Source organism: Saccostrea cucullata, unplaced genomic scaffold, assembly GCF_032062105.1.
Source record: "Saccostrea cucullata isolate Sc308-1 unplaced genomic scaffold, CSIRO_AGI_Scuc_v1 ctg4747, whole genome shotgun sequence".
Lineage (NCBI taxonomy): Eukaryota > Metazoa > Mollusca > Bivalvia > Ostreida > Ostreidae > Saccostrea > Saccostrea cuccullata.
In genome coordinates, this window is record NW_026930978.1 from 24,993 (window position 1) to 37,052 (window position 12,060).

At 35.1% G+C, this 12,060-nt stretch overlaps 1 protein-coding gene across 1 annotated transcript; it reads right to left on the bottom strand.

Moving 5' to 3' along the window:
- Positions 1–287: 287 nt before the first annotated feature.
- On the bottom strand, positions 288–11,287 carry LOC134230827 (uncharacterized). The gene is made up of 6 exons (XM_062712683.1): positions 11,213–11,287; positions 7,533–7,765; positions 5,272–7,223; positions 4,880–5,007; positions 622–4,794; positions 288–293 (listed from the first exon to the last, which is right to left on the bottom strand). The coding sequence occupies exons 1-6, from the start codon at positions 11,285–11,287 to the stop codon at positions 288–290; spliced, it is 6,567 nt and encodes a 2,188-aa protein (XP_062568667.1).
- Positions 11,288–12,060: the final 773 nt, after the last annotated feature.

A 12,060-nucleotide genomic window follows, 5' to 3' on the forward strand; every position in this document is an offset into this window, starting at 1 on the left:
CAAACAATATCTCATAGAAATAAATGCTGGACAAAAATGGCTATGAAGAGATTCACAGGCAGACATTATGACACCAGTGTACACCCAAACAAGCAGATGGACATGGTGTTTCCAGTGTATACCCCAAACTTTGTGGGGTATGACTGGAAAAAATGGGGTGAGGGAGGGGGCACTGTTTTGCTTCTCCCTCTGCCGTGTTTTTATTTAGGAGCCCCATCATATTTAATGGAAACTAGTCATATCAAATGCACAAAACACTACTTTATGATCAGACCAATATGCTTCAATCACATCTGTTTCACATGGGGATATATTTGTAAAAATCAAATCAAGCTTCGAACCGGAGTCATGAGTAGTCTTTCTTACAATTTGTTGACAGTTAAACCCTTTTTCCATAAATGTTAAAAAGTCTGCATGCTCAGCAAACAAATCAAAATTAAAATCTCCCATGAATACCAAGTCTTTCTGATCATCAATCAAAGGCATTATATGCATTTCCACGTGATGTTTGAAATTTTCCAAAGAACAAGATGGATATTTGTAAATAACTATGACTTGTACATCTCTACATTGGTTTAATAGTATGTTTGCCTTAATAAACTCTATGGGACCATTGTTTACCTTTGAGATGCAAGTTGTCTTGTAAATGTCTTTCACATACAGTACTGTTCCATGATGTGGACGTCTATCAGAACTATCTAAAGTTTCATGGTTAAATATTGCTGTATATCCCTGAAGTTGATAATTTTCCACATCTGCTCTAGTTAATCTTGTCTCTGAAAATCCAACTACATCTGAGGCAAGAATGTTTGGCTCATTTTGAATTTGCGGAAAGTGTTTGTGAAGAGATCTACAATTGTTAAAAGCAATCTTTAAACGATGCAAATCAACCTGGTATATTGGGACATAACAAAGTTGGAGTGGCACCTCTTTTTTCATTCTCTCCATTTCATCTACGACTTGTTCATCCATAGATAATGCCTGCTCATTGAAGTTTAGAATATGCAGATGATCTACTGACCTTACCCGACTAAGTGCTACATAGTGGATGTGGGGAATTTTCCTCACTTTTGTTTGAGACATATCAATTACAATTTCATCAACTGTGCAACCTTGGGCTTTATGAATTGTTTTTCCTGCAGCTGGCCGTAATGGAAATTGGATTCTCTGAAAAGTATTGTAATTCAAAAGAAAAGACCGTTGAACTTCAAAAATTGGTGTCCAGTTCTCAGAAATTCCTTCATGAAATAAATGTCTGTATTTCCTTCGAGTAGTTTTTCCAATTCCAGAGTCAAAAAATTCAACCCAAACTATGTTTGGCCTTGATATACCTTCCATTCTCCTTTCAATTAATTGCACTTTACATGATGAACCATTTGTCAAACCATCAGATACATCAACATTGACTGAGATATCATATATCATCCCAACAGCAAGAATCAAATTTTGCATCAAATTGGCAGTTTTGCTTACATCATCTGCTTTAAGAAGAGATCTTAACAGTTTTTCTTTAACTTCTTTTGAATAATCTTTAATAACAGAATCAACTGAATTCACTGTGACCTTTTCTCCTCCAAGATTTTCAATCAACTGATTGTTGTATGCATCTACTTTAGAGTTCTGTGTAAAGAGATGAGGAGCATGATGGGGATAATTGTCACTTGTTTCTGTAATCATGCATCTGTGTATCACATTCATATCTTCTGCTGTCATTGCATTGTAACGAAGGCGATTCAGAAGTTGAGCGAACTCAATATCATCTTTTTGGCGCATGATTTCATCCAACTCAAAAATAGAAAAATGCTCCTTCCAAAGATTGCTTGCAAGAACTTGGGCATCATGAGTTAAATCCTGAAAGATCCAACGGTCCATCACAGGCTTAAGTTGGAAAAAATCACCAACAGCAATGATACTTATACCACCAAATGGTTTCTTGATGCCTGTGAGAAGTTGTAGACGACTGTCAATGAGTGCTAATGATCTGTTTCCCACCATTGATATCTCATCAATAATGATTACTTTCAGGTTTTGGTACTTTGTACGAAAAGTGTTCAATTCGTCAGAGTGCAAACTTTGTTGACTTTGATTAATTTTTTGATGGAAAGCAGATGCTATAGTTGCTCCTCCAATGTTGTATGCTGCCTTGCCAGTATAAGCACAAAGAAGTATTCTTATGTCATCTGGATTTTCACCCTCTGTGGAACATAGGTATCTGTGCAGAGCTTGATAAAGTGCCCTTATCAAAACAGATTTGCCAACACCAGCACCTCCAGACAAAAAGGAATAAATAGGTTCTGTCTTGGTTTTTACCCAGTGCAGGACATGCTTGAAAAATTCCCGCTGCTTTACATTTAGACTTCCTAAGAGATTCAAGTATTCATTGTCTGGTAATCTAACAGAACTTTCTTCAGTTATTTGTCTTGTTGATGGAATGCCAAGGTCAGATCCTATATCATACTGTCTCTGTTCAATGGGCCTCTCAGGATTAAATTGAACAAAGACTTCAGATTCAAGAGATCCCTCATTTTCATCTTCTGCCTCTCTTTGCTGAGCATCTGGTGCCAATTCATCAAAAGCTTCTGAAAAGTCCTCATTTGCCATTTGCAAAGCTGCATCAAGCTGTTCAGCATTGAATTCATATTCCTTGACCTTGTGTGTAAGAAATGACTTCTTCTGATGAAATGACTTCTCAGATGTGTCCATTCCTGATATCAGATCAGTGAATTCATTTCTCCAAGGCATGAACAACATAAGTTTTTCTCTGTAGTAATTTTCTGGATCAGTTTTGATATTAAATCGGACATATCTGATTACCCTTGGTACTTTCCGTCGTTTAATTTTTATGCCGTTTCTCAAAGTCAAAAGTGTATCACTTTCACTAAAGTCAACATCTGAATTGTCTTCATCATCTGACTGATGGTCCTGATCATCATCATTCACTTCATTTTCAGTGAACTCTTTTTCATCATCTTTAGGGAAGACAACATCTAGCTGTGATACGTAATCAGCTAAGCACCAGTTTTCAAGCTGCTTTGGGCGTTCTGCATACCGTTTGATAACATTGCTACATTTCACGTCTGTAGAATTTGGTGTCAACTTTTCTAATTCGGCATCTGTTTTGATCAGAATTACTCTGTCATCTGATGGACTTGTGTTTATAAAAACAACATCTCTTGAAGCTTTTGTCATTGGCATTTGTAACACTAAATATGCTGCTTCTTGAGCTCCAACTTCTACACTGTTGAGAAAATGATTCCCAATATGACGTACCTGTCTTTTTATGTCAAGATTTCCTTCTCTAGCTTCTTTTGCAGCTCTGTTAAGTAAATCGCTCATCCCTCTTTGTGATTTACTTATATAGGAAACAATATACATTGCACAGGCATATGGGTCCAAAATATATTGAATGTCTATGTTAGCTTTCCAAGCATTAAGAACAACACTGTTGTACGAGTTTACCATCACATCACATGGACTTCTTTTAAGAAAAACCTTTGGACCTCTTAGTGAACTTCTAATGCATTTAATGTAATCTTCCTCAGAAATCTGAAGTACTGTACTCAGGAGTTCCTTGTAAGGCAAATCACATCCATTTTTCATATCATTCAGCTGTTTCTGAATGTCATCATACATCTTCTTGTACTTATCAACATCACACTCTAGTGGCTCCAAAATCAAAGTCTCTTCAAGAGGAGGGAGGGGAAAACCAAATCGACATACAGCTTTGCCTCTCTTTTTGCATGTCTGTGAATGTTTGTGCACTTGTAACTCAGACAAACTATCTTCTTCATTCTTTTCACATTTCAGGTAATTATCTACATAATTTACAATCTCCTGTTCATTATTTTCATGATATTTTGGTGCATTTTCTATCCAAACAATCATATGAATGTGTGGTGATCCTCTCTGTTGAAATTCAGTTCTGTAGAAGAAGTCTTTTACAATACCAATTGGATGATGATCACTTCTCAACACTGAATTCATGAACAAACGGAATCTATGATCAAAGTACCTAGAGCAAGTGATGGGATCCTTTTGTACTAATTTTGATTTTTCAAACCAAGTCATGCTATTGATTTCCTCATCAGTGTATTCTTTTCCATCATTTAATACCCCAAGTGCTCTGATGAGATCATTCCATCTTGTATCTGCAGCAGACAGTGACATAAACCACGTTGGTAGACCTAGCTGTCTGATCATAGCAAACACATCCTTTTTTCTAGTCTCAAGATATGCAGGTGAATTTCGTAACTGCCTGAACACAAAGAAACCTTCATCGTGTCTGACAAGATTATTCACATTTTGAGAATTTTTCATTTCATTTGCTGTTATGGATCTTCCTTTGGTTTTACATTTCCTAAGAGCCAGGTTGCATTTGTCTGTAACTTGCTTCATTTGTATTTTTTTCAACTTGAAAAACAAATTTGGAACAGACTGAGCAGCACGTCTATCAACACTTCTTAATTCCCATTTAGCAATATCTGCATAGGACACATGTACTTGTCTCTTGTCATCTTGTAATCTTCCCTTTCCACAAAAAATTGTTGGAAATGATAAATACTCAGCTGTCTGGTCTTGGTATAAACTAAGTGGGCGTTGTCCTTCACCTGGAGCAAATGTGTAAATCTGATTCATGTCTCTTGAAGCATCATCTAACAGAGTATCGCAATTACCATCTCTACCAACTCCATCTACTTCACAGAATTCATCATCATCATCATCAACCGTCTCATCATCATCAGTATTTTGGTTGCTTCTTGTCTGTGTTCTGACTAGTTGCTGAAGTTGTAATTTCTTGAAACCAGTTTTCATCAACATTGATATTTGCATTCTTGTAAAAGTCACTATTGTTCATTAGCCAGTGCAATGCAATCAGTACTTTTGTTGGTCGAACATTTTCATGATAATCACATTTTTGATATGACAACTTTTTCTTTAATTTGACAGGAACTGTGACATTTTCATCTAATTTTCTTGGCAGGCTATTTACAGTAGGTTGAATATCAACTGGAACATTCACAATGTTTCCCCTTACAGAATATTGCCCACCTCTTGGCAACTCTCTTATTTGCATAAAAGGTATTCTCAGAGATACAAGCCTTTCTTCTAAAGAAAATAAATCTAATTCCATTGGCTTAAGTGGCCACATCATTCCATTTAAGACGGACAACTTTGGAATTTTTTTTTTTTGCCTTATTGATGAACAGCAAGTATTGCAAATCCATTCCACATTTTCAACAGACACAGTACTTGTAAGAAACTTGCTTTTACATTCATCATCTAGTTTGATGTTTTCCACTTTAGAAACACTTTCTTCGAACCATGTTTGCTGACAACATGAGCATACAAAAATTGGACCATGTTTTATCTGTTCATGAAAATTTTGGATGCAATCCTCTATATCTATTCCAAATCTTTTCCGTCTCCGTTGTTCATTTACTTTTTCACAATATTCTTTATCTTCTCTTTGCCTCTGTTTCTGTTCCCTATTAAGCAATCTCTCATGTTCTCTAAATGAAATGTTGCTTCGTTTAGCTTGCTTTTTTAACCTTTCCCTTTCAAGAACAATTGGGTTCTCTCTGCATTTTCTTTTTGAAATTCTACTGCCCTCTTTTTCTTTTCCTTGCACTTTAACATTCTGACGTTTTAACTTTCTACTTGCAGTATTCATTTCCCTTTCTTTCTCTTTAATTTCAGCATCTTGTCTCTTGGACTTTCTTGCAAGCTTATCCATCTGCCTTTCTTTCTCTTTAATTTCAGCATCTTGTCGCTTTGACTTTCTTGCAAACTTATCCATTTCCCTTTCTTTCTCTTTAATTTCAGCATCTTGTCTTTTTAACTTTCTTCCTGCAGTATTCATTTTCCTTTCTTTCTCTTTAATATCAGCATTTTGTCTTTTCATCTTTCTACCAGCGGTATTCATTTTTCTTTCTTTCTCTTTAATATCAGTATCTTGTCGCTTTGACTTTCTTGCAAACTTATCCATTTCCCTTTCTTTCTCTTTAATTTCAGCATCTTGTCGCTTTAACTTTCTACCTGCAGTATTCATTTTCCTTTCTATCTCTTTAATTTCAGTATCTTGTCGCTTTGACTTTCTTGCAAACTTATCCATTTCCCTTTCTTTCTCTTTAATTTCAGCATCTTGTCTTTTTAACTTTCTTCCTGCAGTATTCATTTTCCTTTCTTTCTCTTTAATTTCAGTATCTTTTCGCTTTGACTTTCTTGCATGATTATCCATTTGCCTTTCTTTCTCTTTAATTTCAGCATCTTGTCTTTTTAACTTTCTTGCAAACTTATCCATTTCCCTTTCTTTCTCTTTAATGTCAGCATCTTGTCTTTTTAATTTTCTTGCAGCTGCATCTCTTTCCTTTTCTTTCTGTCTTATTTCAGCATTGTGCCTTTTTAATTTCCTTGCAAATGTTGCAGTTTCAGTTTCTCTGCTTTTTATATCATCATTTTGTCTTCTCAACTTTTTTGCATGTATGTCTTTGCTTCTTTCTACTTGCTTAAACTGTACATTTTGTCTTTTTCTCCTCATGTACTCTCTCATATACCTTTTTCTGCATTGGTTTTGATCTGGATTTGTAACAGATGAGAGATGATCATCCATTCTGTAAAAAATTTTCTGCAGTGGACTTTTCTCTGGAAAACTATGATGCAAAGTTTTAATTGAGATTGGTAAGATTTCAAACTGCATTGCAAAGTCTATATGCATACTGTTATACATACTGTACAGATATGATACCAAATCATCAATACCCGTGCTTTGTACTAGTACTGATTTACCATCACAGGAAGACATGCCAGCACTGTCATGTGAATGAGAGTCAAAAAAGTAATATTCCTTGTCTGACACTTTGTATACACCAGAACAAATTGCCCCTATCATTATCAGCAAATATCTAGAAACCTGGAAAGCCTCTTCTAAAGCTTGATGCAATGATTTCACTTGACTAATTTGTTCTTCAGAGACAAGTAATCCCCACATGGTTTCAAATCTCTCGATGACATGATGATTTTCTCCTAAAGTTAAGTTACTTGGCAACTCATCCAGTTTAAGTAGCTTGTTTAGAAACATTTGTCTTTGCTGCAAATTCTTGACCAACATAACATAAACCTGATCCCCTGCTATTAAAGTGCTATCAATAAATTCTGTTGAGAATGAAAACCCTTCATAACTTTTAATCAGCATAACAAGAGCATTGCAGGTACACTGACTTCCTCTAGAAAATGATGAAAACCTTGCATCTCCTTGATGAAATGACCCAAATGCTAATTTTGTATTGCATACCTGGTTGATTGCATGACTAAGTGATTTGCTTTCTTCAGCCATTACACCTTGATTTTGCAGAGCTGCTTTGGTGATTGAGGCATTGTTTGTCAATTTTTGTTCAATATTGTTTTGCAAATTTTTTTCATGAGATTCATTGAGCAGATTTGTTTCACATAGTTCATTGAGCAGATTCATATCACAAAGTTCATTGAGCAGATTCATTTCACAAGTTTTTTGGTTTTCCTGTTTTTTTTGTAACCTGAGGGCAGGCTCCTCAGGGTCAACATTGGTTTTACTGTTTTTCACGAGGCCAGTCTCCTCAGTCATTCTAATGTCATGCATTGTTTTACTGTTTTTTAAGAGGCCAGTCTCCTCAGTCAAGTCCAGGTCAGAAAGTGTTTTACTGTTTTTCATGAGGCCAGTCTCCTCAGTCTTGTCAGTCCGTATCTCTTTCCTGGCACCACTAATCCTCCAGTACTTCCTCCTAGGCATCTACAAAGGACAAAGTTGATCATGAATAGAGATACTACAGATGTACAGTCAAGCCTTGTTAATATGAAAACTTAATTATTATAATCTGGTTTTAATAAGCATTAGGAATACCAAATTTTACCCCAAATTACATGTACTTGTAGATATAAACATTCTGTTCCCAACACATCCCTCATCAAGAAGATGATGTATAATCATAATTACCAAGGCTCAACTGTACATCCTTCTATATATAAGAAAAGGGAGGAAAGAAAGGGGAATAGAATTTTTTCCATCAAGTTTTGTATAATTTCAAAATTTCCAACCCATTATTAAAAGTTCAGAACACTTAATTTTCCAACCCATAATTAAAATGAAAAATCAGGTAAATAGAGTTAAAATTTGACATATCATCAACATAGGCCTAATTAACATGTTATAGAAAAGACAAATAAAAGGCAGTATATTGTGTAAATGAAACCAAAATAGAACAGGAAATTGTGAATTAAAACCAAATTTTTGATACTTGCTAGTCTCTGGGTGAGGTGTCTAAATACAATATTGCTCAGAGAATTGCTATCTAATTTGTCTTTTAAAGAATTTGGTACATTATGTACCACTTGATGCCCTATGAGAAAAACCGAAATGTTCCAATCAAATGAAATTTACCATTTTAATGCACATGACATCACTATATAATTGTTGCTGACCTTGACTAAATTAATGTAAAGGTTTAACATCTTTTAACTTTTGTTATAGAGAGATGCACAGATAAAGAACAAGTTGACATCAGATTTGTACGAAAATGCCTTAACAAAGAGTGTGCCGAATTCTAGTATCTGCGACTAGCAATTACTGAGAAAACTGTTACAAAAATTTAGTACCAACAGACACACAAGGGTACAAGAGATGTTTGTAAAACACTTATGCCCCCTTCCCCCCCAAACTGGAATTTTGTAAGTCAAAAAAGGGCATAATTCTGTCTAAAATGGTGTAATCCTATCCAATACATTTTTTTACCTAGATATTCAGCTGAAATATCTGTATACTAAATTTTATTTCAATATGTGCAACCTCTGCCAAGAAAATGAATGGAAACCGCAATCAAGTGGAAGTCCAAGGGGCATAATTCTAACAAAAAGAAATGTGATCGTACCCAAAACAGAACTTGACCTAGATATTTATCTGATATATCTGTATACATGTACTAAATTTCATTTCAATATGTGCAACCTCTACAAAGGCAATGAACAGAAACTGCAAATAAATGGAATTTTTTTCAAATTCCAAGGGGCATAACTCTAACAAAAAGAATGCGATCGTACCCAAAACAGAACTTGACCTAGATATTTATCTGATATATCTGTATACTAAATTTCATTTCAATATGTGCTACCTCTGCAAAGAAAATGAACAGAAACTGCAAATAAATGGAATTTTTCTAAGTTCAAGGGGCATAACTCTGTCAAAAATGGTGGGATCGTACCCAAAACAGAACTTGACTTAGATATTTACCTGATAAACCTGCAAAGCAAATTTCATTTCAGTATGTGCAACGGTTGTGAAGAAAATGAACGGAAACTAAATGGACCGACAGACCAACCGACTGACAGCAGCAAAGCAATATGCCCTCCCTTCTTCAAAGGGGGGCATATAAACAGTATACCCCTCCTTCGGAGTGGGCGTCTAAATTAATCATTTCTGCACAATGGAAAATGTATTCAACAATTCAATGCATTTGATTTTCTTTCCAATTAAATTATTTCTGTAACCATGGGATGAATTTTTTTGCATAGCAAAAAATCTTTCATGTCAATTAGATTACAGTCTTTAATAGAATTAGAGTACCGTATGGATATATAATATAATTTAAATAGTTCTTTTTAAAAAAGCGGAAGACGAAATCAAACCTTTTGCATACACTTTTCCATCAAGATAATTTGTTGTTACAAAACAGGGATTAATCTAGGGCATATTTACTACCAATATTCGGGTTTTCTCTTCACGTGAACATCAAATTTCCCCCTTTAAGCTTTTTAATGAGTAAAAAATTCCCCATATCTTCTTTTCTTTATAAAAACGGGGGTGGGGGGGGGGGGGGGGCTGGTAGAAATCAACATGATTATCAGAAAGTATGAAATAAGGTTTTACTTTGCTATTTGATGCACATTAAATGAAAAGTGAAAAAAAAATGAAAAAAAAAGATGCTTAAGTTCAATTGCCCCCCCCCCCCCGCCGCAGGGCTGTAGATAAACATCTCGGCCCAAAATTATTGATACGTCGGCCCATACACACCTCGGCCCAAGTAAACTTGTGATAGAAAAAATTAAATCAATGTCTGAATTGGTGTTATTAATAATATTAATCAAAAGATAACTTATTCTTCCAGACAATGATATTTTAAAAATCAAATAAGGCAGCGGGTTCTATGAAAAATGAATTGTTTATTTTTGAAACTGAATAAATTCTTTTTAGTCTTTAACTTGCATCTCTGCCATAGGGAAATGTGCAATATATATGGTAAGTAATACTATTTCAACACAGTGGGAATTTTATCATACCATTTTTTATTTAAAATATATTCATAATCTAAAATCCAAATATTGTGGAATCACAATTTTTCGTGGGTGTTTAATTTTTGTTGTTTTTGTGGTATGACAAGACCCATGAATTCATGTCCACAACGAAATGTAAAATTTCACACACATAAGTACTCATTAATTCTTGATCCACGAAATCAAATCCCCACAAACCAAGAAATTTTCCTCAAACCACAAAAATTTGACCCCACGAAAATATGTGATTTTACAGTAAATGTTGTATCTTATGGTATCACTTTGCATTGTTCCTCTGAGGAATGGAAACATATGACATGGGTCTATAATCATCTGTGAAAAGGAATGGACTACATGTAACATATGAAATGACTGAGACAGTGTTCAATGGAAGATAGATGAACAGACCCTAAACCTGTCATTGGGCCAAGATATCATGGGCCTGGGGTGTCACCCTGCACCAGCTGGACTGGTCCCCAGACCCCAGCCGATTTTCCCAATTTCTCCAAAAAGGGTAATTCCCCCAAAACCTAAATTAATCCCTGCGAATATAACATTATAATAGGAACAAAACAACACAACACATTCACATAATCAGTCTTTTTATTTTTTATTCAGAAAGGCCCCTGGATCATGATTCAAGACACCTCTTTGGTTTAAGTCAAAATCTTTCAATGTTGTGGGGGCCAAAGAGATTTGTTGTGGGGGCCAAAGAGATTAAAATTAAATTATGTTTTAGTATAAATCCATACAAGTGTTATTTGCAAGTTTTTAGATTAACAAATTACATAGTTATTAGTTAATAAACATTCTACAAGCTGATGAAAATTATACTTAAGTCTACATCTATTTCATGATCCTGGGGCTAGAAGACTACGGCATGTTACTTCAAATTATGACAAATAATATGTACTGCCTGCATTACTACATTGCTCATATCATGCTTCTCTTTTTCCTTGCATTTACTTTTTGCCCTCAACTTAGACATTTTGATTAATATTCATCAATAAAAATATTAATCTTGTATTCTAAATTGTTTTGCCGTATCCTAGACATCGTCCCATATATCTAGACTGCGAGTTTCCATCATGTCCATTGCGCATCGTATTTTCTTAAGCTTTCTGAATAAAGATGGGTGTGACCGTATCTGCATAAACATGACGCTATATGAATAGTTCTGTGTATAAAACCATCACACGTCTGACTTACTCGGCGACACTGATTGCAGAATAATTGTTGAATTCATAATAAATTTGCAAAATGGAAAAAGCTTCAAACAGTTTAATCAACTCAAATACCGTACGCAAATGAACACATCGCAACTCATTGAATCGCTTCGATGTTTCATGCATGTTTTAAAATATTACCTCTACTAATGAACGAAAACAAACCAGGTATATTAATTAGAGTTGAATTTTGGTATGTCTTTGATAACTGTCTTTCGTCCAACGCAATTCGCAACGTGGCCATAAACAAAGAGCCTCGTTTTGATTTCGTATGTTGTAATATTCGGAATGTCGAGCCCGATCAGAAACAAAATCGAAAGAAAAAACAGCGTCCTACCCACGGCGGGTCTCATAATAAAGATAAACTAGAATTTAAACTTTCCCAGGATGCTTTCACATAAGTTTAAGATTTCTGGCCAATTGGCTTTTGAGAAAAAGATTGTTAAAGAATTGCTTCTACATATTTCAATGAAAAACTTGGATTCCCTGTTGTGGCCGCGCCCTACCCCCCGGGGTCATGATTTCAACAATTTAG

Excerpts from the sequence above, each read along its gene's own strand:
- LOC134230827 (XM_062712683.1), bottom strand. The coding sequence starts at position 11,287 with ATGTCTAAGTTGAGGGCAAAAAGTAAATGCAAGGAAAAAGAGAAGCAT. Across the intron at positions 7,766-11,212 it reads GCAATGTAGTAATGCAGGCA|ATGCCTAGGAGGAAGTACTG; the intron begins GTACATATTATT and ends TGTCCTTTGTAG. Across the intron at positions 7,224-7,532 it reads CCTGAGGAGCCTGCCCTCAG|AGGAAGTCAGTGTACCTGCA; the intron begins GTTACAAAAAAA and ends ATCATTTTCTAG.